The sequence below is a fragment of the Strongylocentrotus purpuratus genome, unplaced genomic scaffold, assembly GCF_000002235.5.
Source record: "Strongylocentrotus purpuratus isolate Spur 01 unplaced genomic scaffold, Spur_5.0 spur5_scaffold_4, whole genome shotgun sequence".
Classification (NCBI taxonomy): domain Eukaryota; kingdom Metazoa; phylum Echinodermata; class Echinoidea; order Camarodonta; family Strongylocentrotidae; genus Strongylocentrotus; species Strongylocentrotus purpuratus.
The window spans coordinates 26,995,575-27,013,071 of record NW_022145610.1 but is presented as its reverse complement, the minus strand read 5'-3'; the positions used below and the strand labels follow the sequence as shown (position 1 = coordinate 27,013,071).

General features: G+C 38.3%; 1 protein-coding gene across 1 annotated transcript in view; it reads right to left on the bottom strand.

Moving 5' to 3' along the window:
- LOC752451 (protein crumbs) overlaps positions 1-17,497 on the bottom strand; it is a 65,210-nt gene that overhangs the window by 27,039 nt on the left and 20,674 nt on the right. The window contains exons 5-11 of the mRNA XM_030997542.1: positions 11,984-12,077; positions 11,104-11,245; positions 10,049-10,247; positions 8,037-8,272; positions 5,754-5,969; positions 5,117-5,239; positions 1,723-2,056 (exon numbers count right to left, since the gene is read on the bottom strand). Of these exons, the coding sequence (XP_030853402.1) occupies positions 1,723-2,056; positions 5,117-5,239; positions 5,754-5,969; positions 8,037-8,272; positions 10,049-10,247; positions 11,104-11,245; positions 11,984-12,077 (1,344 nt within the window). The remainder of the gene's footprint in view (positions 1-1,722; positions 2,057-5,116; positions 5,240-5,753; positions 5,970-8,036; positions 8,273-10,048; positions 10,248-11,103; positions 11,246-11,983; positions 12,078-17,497) is intronic.

The window sequence follows — 17,497 nt, the reverse complement described above, 5'->3', positions numbered from 1 at the left end:
GACACCAGACACACAAACCTAGATTCTCAAAATAGACCACATGGGGGCATTTCATTACCCCTTCCTAACAAGGACCAGTACGTGGAGAGGATCCTTGAAAGCTATGTGATAACGGACAAAGCACCCGAGGGAAGTTTAACGACATACGATGGGTCACGCTTGGACTGGGGGACTATCAGAGGATACTGGAGTTTCATTACGCAAGTCATTTTCTCTCGCTTCCACTTCCTCTTCTTCCCCCCCCCCCCCCCCCTGTGTACTTCTACCTGTCATTGCTCTGTGTTTGCAGGACAATGATTTAAGCATTATCGTTTCACATTAATGTGTTTGACCATGGTTCTTATACATTTTCTCGCAACCAAATGTCTTTAGCTTGTTGGTTCCTTTGAATTCTATATATGACTGGGTAGAGGGTTGACCACAAAAAAGGAAATGAATACAGAGAGAGATGATGACATCTAGATGATACACCTCATAAAAAGACAATGACTGTTACCTCCTTTCAGAGTTATCTCTTTAGATGACTATCCTTGATCAATTTTCCCCTCTAATCTCTATGGGTTTTGTCTCTGTCATCACATTATAAAAGACATTGTTATTTTGAGACATCTAGTTAAGGACACATAATTGCCTGGGTTTTTTTACTCTCAAAAAGAAAAGGTAAGAAAGATATGCCTCTAAATTCAAAGAAGTTACCAGTAAATGAATTCTAAGAATACTAATTTCAATAAACAAAATATGATCTCCTATTTCTTTCTCATTTCTCCTCAGGGGAAAATCAGTCAAAGAAAATAAATTGATAATAACAATAATAGGCATTTATATAGCGCTGTCTATCTAGACAATTCTATTCCGAGGCGCACACAATAATTATAACCCCGGCTTTAGCCTAGCTGCCATTACAGCGCTCTAGCATTGATCTTATTTTCTCCCCTCCTTTCTATGGCATTTGTCAATAGTACCTCTCTTTGGAAAGTGCTGGTACAATTTTCTTTCAGAACAGTACGTGCTTCTTTTGTTTGAAGAAAAAAAAACAGAACTAAAGGAGAAAAATTCTATCATAATTTATAACTGTGTATTCATCAGATTTGGTTCTGGTAATATGACTATCATTCAACTAAGACGGATTTCTCTCATGTTTATAAAAAGCTGTCATTTCAGTTCTAAGTCCCCCTTTCCCCCAGAATATGACAGAAATCTTTCTAACAAAAATTCTGTCACAGCTATAGGTGACAACTAAGCCTTGAACTTAAGACACATTTGCTACTGTCCTTTCCCTTTGTCAAAAATTTTGAAAGGAAAGTGAATTTTTATATTTCCCCCTTTTCTTCTTAACCACATTTTTGACATAACGTATGTGATTCATAAGGGATACTTTTGGAAATGACAGCTAATAATATTTGATCCAACGACCCACTTGCGACTGACCCTTCACTCTGAAGTTTGGAAAGTTCAAGTACAGCTGCTTTAAGCTAAATATGGATTCGATCGCTCAACTTGTAAATAGGTTAAGACTGTATGTATCTATATTTTACACAAAATGCTCTCGTTTTAGATATATGTTGACAAGACTTCTGTCACTCCTGCACCTAACAATGACACATCTACAGAAATCTGAGAATATAGATCCACCCACAAGCACAAATATTATTCTGCACTCAAAATACAAAGACAAGTCATTAATTGACTACATACACATGTGAAAAGTACTCAGAAACTTACCCTGGGGCGCAATAGCAGGCATAGCGGAGGAATGCATCCTCGCAGGTTGCTCCATTCTGACAGGGTTGTGAAGCGCATTCATCAATCTCCACAGAACAGTTCTTCCCCTCCCATCCCTCAGGGCACATGCATGTGTAGGAGTTGATCCCGTGGGAGCAGGTCGCTCCGTTCTGACAGAAGCCGAAGTCGCACTCGTTGATGTCTTCTTCGCAGTGCACACCCTCCCAACCAGGCGTGCAGTCACAGATGTACGAGTTGACGACGTCCTGGCATGTTGCTCCATTGAGGCATGGGTCGGAGGCGCATTCGTTGATGTTCCTTGTACAACGACTCCCTGTGGGGAGAAAGGGATATGAATGAATGGTGGTGGTTATTTTACCTGACTGATAAGAAAGCATAAATGCTTGTAAGTAAGCAACCAGATGGCCGACGGCTTTAGGTCCTCTCCGAGGGACCTGGTAATGAGGATTAATGCCTTTAACCAAAGGGCACTAGCGCATCGCCTTGGTTTCATACCCGGGTCACCGGATTACGAGACCATTGCTCTACAGACTGAGCTATCGCGCCTCCCTAAAAAACAATTTACTGATGAAAAAAAAAATTGTTCTAATGATATAAATTAAAGACCAATATTCCCCCAATATTCTAATTCACAAATGACAGAACAAAAATCCCATATACATCTTTCTGTGTACAGTGTTTGCTACTTTACCAAGACTGGGCCAAATTTCTTATCATTTTGATGATTTCAGAACCTTGCAGTACACACCAATACTTATATGCTAGATGATCAACCTTTTCTGATTGATTCAACAACGTTTCTTTCACAATGCAATCGCATGACCAGAACTGTCTATACCTTTAATATAAGTAGGAATATAACATAACAATCTAACAGATGTATAAAATGAAAATAAAGAGCATATGCATATAGGTTGATATAATGTCAGGAAAACTACAGACAATTCCGTAAACAAAGTATTTATAAAGTTTGGATAGATCTACAATAATAGTTTTTTTAAGTCTGCATTTCAAAACTGCATAGAACCTACAGGAGTTAATCCGAGTGCAGTATTTTTATTCCACAAGGACTAAAGATGAATGCAGTGTCTCCGGTCATAGCCACCGAGCCAAGTTTTAAACTGCCAAATCTAGGGGGCAAAGTGTTCTAAATACCAGTGTGCCCCCCGACAACAAATGGAAATGCCATTTAGGAATCGAAGCCATTGTCTTGCATGCAACAAAAATAACACTTGATAATCCTCATAACCCCCCTACAGGTAATCCCTATCAATCAAGACCAAAGCCCTTCCGGCTAAACTTAGACACATTTATTGAAGGCTAGTACACAGGTGTTGACGGATCTCTATATTACCTCCGGAATGCCTCTTTTCCCAAATAATTTATCTACCCATATTTCTATATCTCTCTAAATGTGCATCTCTCTATCTCTTGTTTTTTTTCTCTCCATTTTCGTATCTGCCTGTCTGTCTGCGTGTCCCTGTCTCAGCCTCTGTCTGTTTGTGTCTCTCTCCCCTCTCCTCCTACATCATGTATTTAAATTGATTGTCTTTTTATACATCAATCTCTTCTTCTCACTCTCTCCCTCTTTCTCTTTCCCCACCCTTGCTTCCCCCTATGTCGCCTCTCTTTCTCTCTCTCTGTCCCCTAATTCTCTTTTTCCTTTGCTTTTTCTTTTTTTCCTCTCCTTGCCCCTCTCTCTTTAATCTATCTTTTTCTCTCCCCTCTTTTTTATCTGTATATGTATCTCCCTTTCTCACTCTTTCTCTTTCTCACAACTCTACTCCCCCCCCCCCCCCCCCCCCCCCTCCTCTCTCTCTCTCTCTCTCTCTCTCTCTTTCTCCTTTTCTTTCTCTTTCTGTCTCTCTGTCTCTGTCTCTTTCTCTGCTATTTCGTGATGAATCATGGGTAAGAGAGAGCTACTGCCATCACTCGTCAAACATGAATACGATAAAGATCAGACTTGATCAATCATTATACAAGGCTCCCTGGATACAGGTGAATAACACATTATTTATGGACGTTTCTGGGTATTCCTCAAGAAAAGAGGGACTATGATGAATTATTGACAGCTCACAGAGGACAGATGCTTATAATTTATTCACTTTTTACTCTTGAATTTAATGCAGATTTTTTTAATTGGCCTTCATGTGGTCTAGAATTATGTAATCTCTCTCACTCCCCTTTGAAAGATGTATGCACCATTCTGAAACAGAATAAGGTGGATATCAAATATAGTTTCACATATGAGGGAAAGTGTAGAATCATTCAGGCTTTGATTATTATGCATGTTTATAATAGAAAAATGGATTTTAAAAATAAGATAATATTTTTAACACCCATATTCTAAGGCAAATAAGATTGAAAGAGCCTAATGTATGAGCTTTCAAACCTTATAAGAAATCATAGAATATGTTACAGCCCCCAAAACATAAAGATAAAAAACCCAAGATATTCCAATCTAATGCCCCAGGTCAGCATTCACTTGTTATGTACATTGTAACTGGTTTAGGTCACAGTCATATTGTCATGCAGTCTGTGGCCTCAGGAAAGGTGCTTTGAACCAAAGTTTGATGGGGCAGAATATATGAACAAATGTTGCTTACTCTGGGAAAATTGACAGCTGTAAGATGAAGCATATTCACAGTCAGCGTTATTTCATATCTATCCCCATTTTAGCCCTCACAGTGACTCCACCTTGACATCCCAATACACAGGTGCAGTTACAGGAGTTTCAATCACTCTGATAATTGTCAAGAATTAAAAAATGATGGATTTCACCATGCCACCTTTCATTCATCTTACTTATGTCCTCACGGGGCATTTGTCACACGGCTGTCGGCTGTCACACAACATGAAAATTACCTGCATTTATAAAGTTCTTCTTCAGATCAGATTTGAAATAAAACCTCAAAAAGGATTTTCTATAGAAAAATTACACTTATCTAACCCAAACTAAGTCAGAGATGTTGCCCCAAGTACTTCGCATTCCCCCTTTACTCCTGTCCACATTGATAGTCGTGATTTCCAAACAGATCAGTTGCCAAGTTGGTGTACTTTACTTTCACACAAATAGGGCCTCCAATATATCATCCTATCCCATTAGAAAGAATCTGACATGTTAGAAACTTAGCTATAGGTTATTCTTCTCTCTTGTGCACAGTCATCAAAGACCCACTATACTACTTGTAGCTACTTGCTCCCTCTATATAGAAAACAATGCCTGATCAGTGACTGTTGGTCCCCCATGATCCTCTTTTTCTTATGTAAAGTGAGAGCTGAGTTGATGAGATAGCCACCTGCCAGTGACCTTCCTGGGTGGTCTAATCCCTCCTAGCCACACTAGTACAGATCGGCTTTAAAGTGATCTTACCTTGCCATCCCGGTGCACAGGTGCAGTTCCAGTAGTTCAGATAATCATTGCAAGTAGCTCCATTAGCACAGGGGCTGGAGGCACACTCATCGATCTCAAGCTCACATTGATCTCCAGTGTAACCTTAGACATGGAAATAAAAGGAGATTATTTAGAGGTTAAAATCATTTAAAGAGTTATATAAAAAGGGAAACCACACCAAAAGACAATGAATAATTATTTCAATGTATGGGAAATTTGAGACAAACAGCAGAAGAAAAAAAAATCTGTATTATTAAAATAAATTTAGTCTATGTAGAATTTGAAAGATGACATTATGTATGCTCTTTCAAATTGGCAACTCTGTCAGGTGCTGGTGACTTCATTGAAATACAACTCTTTACTGCATGAAATGTTAACAATTTCCATTCATCTCTTAATCATTAAAACAATTCTTTCACGCATCTTCAATATTTTCCCTAAAAAGCATAATTTCACTGGCATAGAAAATGACAAAAGCCACTGGTTTATTATGTTATGGAAAAAAATGGAATGTACATCACTGATGACAGAGTCACATGACCAAGGTGCCAATTTGATATATCCCTTTAATACACATGATTTGGTGATATCTTCTTCACATTTCTTAAACGCTCACCTGGTAGGCAATTGCAGTCAAAGCTAGCGGCCAGGTCGACACACATAGCTCCATTCTGACAGGGGTCACTGAGACACTCGTCAATTTCAGTCTGGCATAGTTGACCTTCGAACCCTGCCGGGCACGTGCAGTTGAACCCATCTATATTGTCATTGCAGGTTGCTCCGTTCTGACACTGGTTGGGGATGCAGAAGTTTGGAATGGAGCAGTTCTTTCCTGTAGACAGACAGATAAACAAATAAATGAATAGTAAATAACAACATATTTATATACAAAATAACATGGAAATTCATATTAAACAGTTTCAAAGAGAGTGCATACTAACCGTATTGTTATCACTGAGCTTTTGAAGCACGTCTAAAAAAAATATTGTGCTTTACTTTCTTGTATCACAGAAAATGGGTGCACTTAGGGGCCATTCTTGAATGTGTAATTTCAAAAACCCTTACTCACCTTTTATTTACATGAAAAATAATTTTTTTGTGGCAGGGGTTTCCATTGTTGTGCAGTTCTTATGTGATCCATGCAAGCTATATCTCTACCACCTCTTCAATGACAGGGGGCCATATAAAGGGCTCAGGGCATTCAAGAATTTTCAATGAAATTTCAATTTTAAGCAATGTATTTCAACAGCTTAACCAATATAACGTTTTACTGCTGATCAAATTTACATGTGCTGAGTGTATTGAGTACATATATATTTAAGTATGTGTACCAATCTCATACTGGGACTGATAAAACAAAATGTCAATTGTTGTAAACTTTGAGCTACAGTGCGTGATCGGGAGAAAAATCAAACACGTTTTTTTAATATTTCTATGTAATTTTGAACCATTGCCATGATTAAGTATAACAACATGGATAAGTGAAACATGAATTCAAACACTAAATACAATTTTGCCTTGCTCAGAGAGAAATATCTACACAAAAATATAAAGTTTTATATTAAACAGGGGCAAAAAAGGAGTAACCATGATACTATTAAACAGCAGTGTAGAACATATTTTGTTGAGTAAACACAAAAAACAACAAACAACAACTAATAATTCTTTAAGCACTTTACAGTGTACGTCTTTCTTACCAAATAAGCATATGAATATTCCTAGTAAGAAATACAAAGTCCACACAATTCTAGGTCTCAAAAGTGAATTACATCTCCCCATTGCAGATAATACAAATCCAATTCTCAAATCAGTACTAAATAGCTACTACTACAGTCACTATCCACCGATACAACGACAGTCATCTTGTGCAGTGGTCCTCACTGCAATGACTCGAGCTGATCGACTGACTGGCTGACTGACGCTGCCTCCCACTGTCATGACGATGCTTTCTATTGACATCCAGTCTTAGCTCAGAGGGGCACAGTGCAAACAATGCCCAACTCAACTTGCTATCATCATTGGAAAGCCAATATGAATGGGGCTCCAAAGGTGGCAGTCTGTAGTTGCATGCATGTCACAATTTCACCTCACATCAGCTAATTAGAAGCTACAGGTATTTCCTTTGGTGTGTAAACAGGGCACCATATTGGTTCTATTTGCAATTGTTATACAAGAATAGACATAGAGATCATTCCATGCATTCCTTAATCCTTTACATTCTTGTAGTAAATGATGTGTTTTGTACTTTGTATTTTGTACATGTTTTGTTTTGTTCTGCATGGCAATTTCATTCAGGAGGAATTCAAGATTTCATGAATTCCGGAGCATCCAAAAATCACTCTTAATTAGACATGAGGGATTGTCTAAGGTTTAGCAAACACTGCAACAGCAAACCATTATGCTATTGCTAACACAGCGTCATTCACAGGAGTGAATGCACTGCATATTTACATTGAGTATCAGTATTATCACTAGTCTGCAATGGTTTCCAAAATTCCTCTCAACTGCATGCACAAGTTCTTGTTTGATACAGTAATGAAACTCAACGGTGAGATAGAAAAGAAAATTAAATTAAATGAGTCTTCCATTCAAAAACAATGAATTTTTCTGAATCCCAAGTAACTTTTCACATGTACCTGTATATCCATAAGTTGGTAAAAAGGGGTAATACCTTTATTAATTTCTCTATTATTGGCCTATTATTGTTCAACCTTATCAATTATATCTTGTTTTTTCATTTGTCCTGGGTTTTTTTTTTTAGGGGGGGGGGGGGGAAGGGTATATGTCAGTTCTGCACAAGGCTGATTTATAATTTATGATTCACAATTCATCATTTACAATAATAACTATGCATGAAATCATACTCTAATAAATATACATATATAAGAGTTGGACTTACCTTTGTTGAATTCTAATGTACACTGACACGTGTAATCCTGTATACCATCCATACAAGTAGCACCATTAAGACAAGGATCTGGTTCACAGTCATTGATGTTCTCACATGTGAGGGGGGCGCTGGAGACCTGACGGAACCCAGGGGCACAGCTGCATTCAAAGTCACACGTCTGGGAGGGGGCGGGGCAGGTCGGCTCGCACAGCTGGGAGGGGTAGCAGCCACCGTGTGTGACATTCCTAAAAGATCAGGGTGGGATTTGTTTTTGGATTATAAACTACTGAATCTGTATGTTGTCCGTGTCTGTGTCTTAGTCTCTCTCCATTTCTCTCTCTCTCTCTCTCTGTCTGTATCTGTAAGTCTAAAAGGGCTGTCTATGTCTATGTACATTCACATTTGATTCAACACTCGATTTTCACTATTTTCACTATATACTCTTCACAATCATTAAAATAATATAAGGCAGGTTTATGAATGTTAAATCCTAAGCTAACCCTAACTTTAGAGACTTTAAGAATTCTCAAAATTAACAAATTTCAATCTTGACCCTGTATCTTAATCCACCATTCTGTTGACTCATCAATAAACTACATCTTCTGAAATCTTTCAGAAGACTGTTGAGAATGATATCAGTAATCAGCACTTGTATATTACTCACTGAAGGGCTATTCAATGTGTGCAATCAATCATAGCTTATGATGTTCCAATACCCGCTCTCAAACTTTCCATGAACTGCGCACCCCAATACACACTAGGCCTGTCTTCATCAGCTCGAGATTGCCAAATAGCCCGCTTTTTCTGATTTGGGAAATAATCCCCTCGAGATTGCCAAATAGCCCGCTGTTTCTGATTTGGGAAATAATCCCGAAGTCACAAATTGCGTCTTCATCAGCTCCAGACTTGACCTCGAAACTTAAAACTCGAGCTCGAGAAATTAGCTCGAGATATTTTGCTCAGCATTCACGCATGGTGCGAATCTTTGGGCTGGTGAAGGCGCACCGGACAAATAGCGGGATATTTTGCAAACTAGCCCAAGATTTTGGGGGATGATTATCTTTATCTTAATAGCGGAATATTTGGCAATCTCGAGCTGATGAAAACAAGCACAGTAAGCCTTCGCATCTATCTTCACACATCCCTGAGGAGATGAAGGGTTGAGACTCCTAAAGAGGCTTTTTGTACAGCAAAATGCCTCAGGACTACCCCATAATTTGGTGTAAAGTGATCTATAGAAATCTAAATCTATAATTACATCATTAAAAACACAGAGAGGAGTCTTCTCTGGACCTGATACACTATCAAAATGACATCCTTCTTACATGTTCATTGTACATACATATATATATATATATATATATATATATATATATATATACATATATAAATAGAGTTTTCCTCAAGGCCTTGCTAATCAGTAATCCATAATCAATAAGGAATATTCCCACAGAAGCCATCTTGCACATGTGTATGTCACATTGTTCATACTTCATTTGATTCACTTTTAAAGATGACAATAGTTTTCATTCAAAAAATCCTAAACAAAATATGGGGCAAGATTCTGGGGCATTGAAGAGAACTTGAGACCTATTCATACTTGCATGCATTAAAGGTAAAGACCAGTTTTGGAAACGCCCCCTCTCAAAAAATGAAATGGAAGCTCTTATTTCCAATCATGTGAAAGAATATGTTTTGACTAATACATGATGATACAAATTTTGCCGAAAAGCCGCCTACTAATTGATATATTTGGTAAATTATTATATCTATTTGGACCTGATAGATCTCGCGCACGTGTCGTGTAGTCCCATATGCATCTTTCTGTGTACAGTGCTTGTAACCTAATACCAAGACTGGGCCAAATTTCTTATCATTTTGATGATTCCAGAACCTTGCAGTACACACCAATACTTACATGTATATGCTAAATGATCAACATTTTCTGATCGATTCCACGACGTTTCTTTCGCAATGCAATCGCATGACCAGAACTGGTTTTTATCTTTAAGCTCACTCACCTTTCTGATGTGAACTGGGTATCAAAGTCGATCAGCTCTGGAGGTTCAGAGGAGATACTGTAGGTAACAAAGCGCAGCTCTTCGAAGCATGCCCTCAATGACGGCAGATCAGAGTCTGGGAAGGGCTGGGTGATGGAGGAGGCTTCTCGGACGCCACCGATGAACAGCTCTCCGGCATTCAGGGTCTGGGCTAAACCAGCTGAAGGTCAGTGAAGAAATAAACACTTTGTTTAAAAACGCATCTGTACATAGTGTACAGGAGGGATTAGACCACCCTGCAAAGTCACTGGACACATGGTTATCTCATCAAATCAGCTCATCAAATCAAATCAGAAAAAGAGGATCATAGGGGATCGACGGTCACCGATTAGGCATTGTTTGTTATATAGAGGGCACAAGTAGCTACAGGTATAAGTAGTGCACTGGGCCTTTAAAAATACAGCTTCATTATTATTTACTGGAATGAACTTGATAGTCTAATGAATGTAGCAAGCTGATGTCCTTCTACAATTCATCCCTGACACCAACAATACGTGTTCCTAGTCATTTTCCCCCCATATTCAAACGAAATCATTAATACTTAAAAAAAACTTAAAAATAAGTAACTCATTAAGCATGCCCTATGTTTATCTCCACAATATCACTAAAATTGTTCATATAACCAACGAAAGGTGACTCTACCTAGCCCTGTTCCTGATCTAAATCATAGGGCTAATACTTAAAATAAGTGTCATTATCAAACCTACAACATCTACAAGACTAGTGTCCCAAAGACTAAGATCGACTTTAAGTTGGGCTTAACGGTGGCAAGCCATTGGCCACTAGTTGCTCTCATCATTGGTCTCTCAATTATGATCTTTAGATAATATGTTTTCCTACAATAAAGAACTATCCAAAAATGTAAATTCTGTGGATTTGTGACCATGCTTTGAGCGTCCCTTGAGAAATCAACACAACACCAGGAAGGGTTAAAGGAACTAGTGGCCTGCCATAGTTAAGTTCAACTTAACTTAAAGTCGATTTTAGTCTTTGTGGAACACTCCCTAGGTACTTACAATAAGTGACTCTACCAAGCTCCAATCCTGTGTCATCCTCCAGAGATGCCACGGCTCCATCTCGTCTTACCCTCACATAGTGCCATTCTCCATCATCAAAACCAGAGACGCTTGACGTGGCAAAGGTCCCTTCTCCGATCCCCTATAGCGTAACAATACATCCATATTTATAATAATAATAGTGGGTTCTTGTATAGCGCTCATGTCTGTCATACGTGACACTCCTGGCGCTCCTGATTATTGCCCTGGCTTTAGCACGGCTGCCATACGGCACTGTAGCATTTCAAGGAATAAATTCCTGCCAGGTACCCATTTACATCACCTTGGTTGAGTGTGGCAAATGTAGATCAATCTCTTGCCAAAGGACATTAGTGCCTCGAACCGCAGACCTTGTGATAGACAGTCTTGTGACATATCCACTCAACCATGACAACTCTACTGTAGCGTAACAATACATCCATGTTGATTGATGAAAATTAATATTCATAAATTAAAGAGCAAATATTCAAAAATTGTGCACATAAAATAAATAAATATATAATAAATAATAAAAATATGTGTATCGATCATTCACCAATAAAAAAGATTTTGTTGATATCTGAAGGGATTTCACTTAATGAAGACAGAGTAATGAATACATGCAGATCAAACTACCAATATATTCACAGACATACCTAATATAGTTTGGCCGGGGGGATTAGACCTCCCTGCAATGTCACTGACATGTGGTTATCTCAACAAATAAGCTCTCAATTAACATAAGAAAAAGGGGATCATGGGCGACCAACAGGCACCGATTAGGCATTGTTTGCTATATAGAGGGTGCAAGTAGCTATAAGCAGTGCAGTGGGGCTTTAAGCAGCAATGATCACATACTCACCCGTGTATTCAAACCAAGGACAAGTCTGCCATCTTTCATGTACAGGGTCAGGTAGGCTGGTCCTCCGAAGTAGACGATCATTCCTGTAGAGACCCTGTAAGTGGAATATAAAAGAGGACATTGAATTAATAATAATAATAATAATATTCCGCTTTTATATAGCGCCAAATACATCGATACAACGATGTGTCTTTACAGATATATCATTACCCCGGTCATTGGATTCAGGCTTACCCGAACACAATGTATGCACATTCTCCACTCCCTAGGGAGCATTCCGACCAGTCGTCATTTTACAAGTGCATACTTGCTCATCCAACCACGTTAACTTTCGCATCCTGCCGGGTACCCATTTAACACCTGGGTGGAGAGTGGCAAATGTAGATCAATGTCAAAGGACATTATTCCCGCAGCGGGACTTGAACCACAGACCTTGTAATCCACTCGACCACGACACCTCTAATGGTTTCAGTATTGAAATATCTTGAAATACAACTCGTGCGAGTTCCCGATCAAAAGCTAGAGGATCATATATTGTGTTACTGCAGATAAGACACAAGACTTGTAAAAGTTATTTGAAAGAATAATTAATGTCTTAATTTGTCTAGAAATTAGGATCCAATAGAGTTAAAAATTATCTTTAAAAAGTGCCATATAATACCTTAATGATATTGGATAGCTTACTGTCAAGGAGAAACAAAAATACAAGATGCAACATTCACAGAACAATACTGTATATTCATAGCTTGTGTTTGTACATACAGTTGCATGAATACAGAGATTTTTTAACAAGTATTTTTTCAGTACACATGTCGGTTGTTCATATTATATTTTTAATATTCTCCACAGTAAATCTGAAATTGCATAAGAAAATAAGAAACAATAAGACACAGTAACCTGTTTGTGCATGTGATCCAGCTCTTAAATAAATAGCAACAGGTTGAAGTGAGTCAGAGTCAACACAAAATTGTCAAATATTGCCTGAGACTCAAAAAGGTGTTAATTAACCCATGTACTTTATAACAGAATTAACACTCTTCTGGCCCTCATCTGACAAGAAATAAATGGATGTCCTTTACACTTTCTGTGTTATACAAATGTAATGTGTCATGAAATTCACAAGTGTACAAAATGTCCATACAGTGTAGCTATTACAACTTTCATGTCCAGCAAATGTTTAACTATTACTCATATCAAAAGAATTGTGTCACACAAATTTAAATCATAAGAACACAAATGCCCTTCATTTTCCCCTTTTTTTCTTTCTTGCAAATGTACAAATTTAACTTTCTAAATGGAGTTGTGTCATACAAATTCAATTTGTAAGTAGACAAATGCATGTCTTTCTATTACATGATTTATTTTCCTCTAATGTACAGATGCAATTTCTTTTCAGGCTTTGTCACATAAAAACTTAAATTATTCTCAAAGTATATAAACAACATGACAACTAGATCATGGACTACTAGACATATGACTAGACGTTTCATTTAAGGTTGTTTGGTTTTCACTCAAGGCATATTAGTCATGCAATGTCCTAAACACGTGTCCTCACGCAACTGACGATGGATCATCCCTGGAATTTCCAGGTACACGGCAGAACATGGAAGGAGTTCCTTGAGGGAAATGATTTGTTTCTTTTTTTTTAGGGTCAGGGATGCTGCGATGTTAAGAGGATTATAAGTACAGACATGGCCTAGAACTTGCCTAGACTAGGATTTGATGAGTAAATAGAGCTTAATTATGATTTTAAAATGGGTAAAAACGATGCTGTTCTTATTAAAAGCATTTTTTGCACATAAAAGTGTGTTGGCTGGAAAGTTGGACCCTAAACAAATTTAAAAATTACCAGTATTTAATAAAGACATAAAATACAAAATGATCATATTACTTTCCCAGTGCATTCTAATTCCATCATTTAATTGTGTGTGTGTGTGCATGTGTGGGTAGATGGGGTGGTGGGTGAGGATAGAGGGTGTTTGTTTGTTTTGTTTTGTTTTTTTCTTTTTATCTTTAAAAACTCAGATTTTCGTTATTTGTACATATTTCATAATCAGGGCTCAAATTAATTTTTTGTCCACGGAGGCTCTTCCCCCCCCCCCCCCAAAAAAGAGCCCCCGTGAGCCTTTCCACGGGGGCTTTTTAAGTGCTGACAGGGGCTCTTATTTTAATACAAATTCCCATTGAATTGGTACCCATGAAACTCCTAAATTCCTCGTTTTTTATCATTATCATTTATCGTCCACCAGCCGAGTAGCGGCGAGGCGATTTTTGTTGTTGCTATTTTGAACCCCCGTAAGACAGTGATGTTTTCCTGACATTTACTAACATACGGAGCATCGTCCACGAGCCGCGAGGCCATTTTTTTTTGGTGCTATTTTGAACCCCCGTAAGTGATATCTTCCTTGCATCTACTAACGTGCAAAGTATTTTTTTGGTGCTATTTTGAACCCCCGTAAGTGATGCTTTCTTGGCATCTACTGACATCTATACTGTGTAGGTCTTGACACATGATGGTATTTTTCTATGCACATCACATTTTCACTTGGCAGCCCGAGGGGGAGGGGGGGTGGTAGGAGGGTTAAACCCCCTAAACCGCCTAGATCCGCTCCTGCAACATCTTTTTCTTCTTGTTCTTCTTCTCTATATTGTCTATATTGATTTACTGGTCAAGGTACATAATTTGCTGGTCTTTTAGAATCACCAGATTTCAGAGGATTCACACTTTTCACAACGAAAAACTTCTGCATATTTCAGTCTTTGCGTGATCGTCTCCAGCTCCAGCAGATATTAGGCGTCAGCGTGCAAACATGTACTACCGGCGCAGTATAGCCACTTCTGACGGCCGCACAATATAGTGCGAGCTTCCGTTTTTTTGTATCGGTAATACTCATAGAGATGGGAGAGATAGCGCCATCCAAGTTCCATTTCATTGGTTTAAGGTTTGAAAATTGATACTCAATATTGTGTTAAAGTTATATCAGAAAAGATAATCTTTATTTTATAATTACACGGGGGCGATTTTTAATTTTGCAATCGCCCCCGTGAGCAACCTGACAGGGGCGATTATGGAGCTCACAGGGGCGATTCGCCCACCGCCCCCGTGTATTTTGAGCGTTGTTCATAATTATGTGATTTAAATTTTTATGTATAATGTAATTTCCTTTCTGTAATGGAACATTCATGTACAGTGTATATGATGCATAATGATGTTCACAAAATGAATTGTTATTGATGTTTTTTTGTTCTGTTTATTTGTAGAAATACCAACAACAAAAAAGAAGAAGAAAAAGTATAAACATCAAACTTTATTGGTAGGACAAGGTAAGACTGAGCTCTAATTCTAGATACTTCTAGATACATTTATTCATTCTGCTTACAAAGTATGAATATAATATCTTGAGAGGCAAACGTAGTACAAGCTCAGAGCTAGCTTGCTTGCATGTTTGAAATCCCTCTTCTTATGAGAGGAGAACGTAAAGCCTGCCTGCACTAGTTTGGCCAGGGGGATTAGACCTCCCTGCAAGGTCACTGACAGGTTGTTATCTCATCAAATAAGCTCTCAATTAACATAAGAAAAAGAGGATCATGGGGAACCAACAGGCACTGATTAGGCATTGTTCGCTATAGAGGTCGCAAGTAGCTATAAGTAGTGCAGAGGGGCTTTAATACACCTATCAGACACAGCATTGCATGGTATTTCACTAGCAATCCCAATGGAATATACAATTCCCAACAGCAGCAAATTGTCCACAAGTCGGCAGATACAAGACTAATACATTTGACTTATAGTGGATCCTCTTGGCTTGGTAGCAGACTGACTCAAAAGGCCTGTTTTCATCAGCTCGAGATTGCCAAATAACCCGCTATTTTAACTATCCCAATCTCAAATTATCCAACTAATTGCGCCTTCATCAGCCCGCAGTTGCAATCAGCAGGATATTTGGTCGAAATAATCATCCCAAGATATCTTGGGCTAGTTTGCAAAATATCCCGCTATTTGTCCAGTTCATCCTCACCAGCCCGAAAAACTCGCACTATGCGCGAACGCTGAGCAAAATATCTCAAGCTAATTTCTTGGGCTTGAGTTTTGAGTTTCGAGTTTTTAGGTTATTAGTCTCAAGCTGATAAAGACGCAATTTGGGCTTATTTAAGGCGCTTGACTTGGAGATGCGAAGGTCAAAGGGTTTGAATCCCGACACGGCACTAATATCCTTTGGCAAGATATTAACCTGCACTTGCTACTCTCCACCCCGGTGTTAAATGGGTACCAGGTAGGATGCGACCGTCATTGTTGGTCAAACAGTTTTTGAGCGTCATGTAACTCCTGGCTGGAATGCTCCCCAGGGAGTGGAGATTGTGCACACAGTGTGTGCGGGCAAGCACTGAATCCAATGACAGGGCACTTTGTAAAGCACTTAGAGACATTTGTATTAAGTGCTATATAAAAATTAAATATTATCATTATTATTACTATTTCCCAAATCAGAAATAGCGGGCTATTTGGCAATCTCGAGCTGATGAAGACATACCTAAAGAGAGCTGACACCTGTCATAACCCATCTCTCCAAACAATCTGAAAAGGCTCATTAGATTCAGCTCTAATTACCCCCAATAAGGTAGTGCATTTCACACTACGCAATGAATGTAAAACCAAAATATTTTTTTCACATGAAATGTTTGCATGCACAGAGTAGTTTAATAGGATTGGCATAAAGTTTCATCCCACACAGAAATTGGATCACAAGTGACACAGGACTGATTTTATGCAATCGGCAACCAATTTGCAGTGAAAATCGCTATACAATTCGCTAAAAATTCATGTCGTTTGAGTTTCTGGCAGTACAATGATAAGTCAGTTTTTGAACTATGATCAGAAGCTTTTTATTCAATGTACGAACGAACAAATTAAGATCCATGGATGATCAGATTTTTTTTTTATTATTACAATTTTTTTTCATTAAAAAATGTGAGCAATCCATCACGCTCCGAATCATACTTTTTATCTTGTGTGTGAATGGGCCCCAGTATATACTACCCAGCTGACACTCCGACGAGACGCAAAGAAAGACAACATTAACGTCAACCACCGTAGCAGTCAGTCGGTGAGAGGAGAAAAGGCATTCCCTCGATCTAGAAGTTTGTTATCTCATTTTCCCCATTTCCTGCGACAAGACTCTTAGTAGATTCCTTCTTTCATTCATGCTCTGTCATCAAAGTTAATAGTTGTCCTACATTTACAGTACATGAATTGAATTGCTCAGGATCGATTTGATAGTTTTGGACTAAACCAGATTCACAGAAAACCTTTAAAAAAATATATAATCAACAAATCTTTGAAGTGTGAGGAGTAATTAATAAAATTGGATTAAATTCGTTGAAGACAATTTTGCAGCACTGCAAAAAGAATTGGTGAAATAAGATTAAATCAGTATAAGTTATTTTAAAATGCTTTGTGGTTGTTTTCATTAAGCATGCTCTCAGTTCTAGGTGTGAATGGGGTCTCTCTGAACC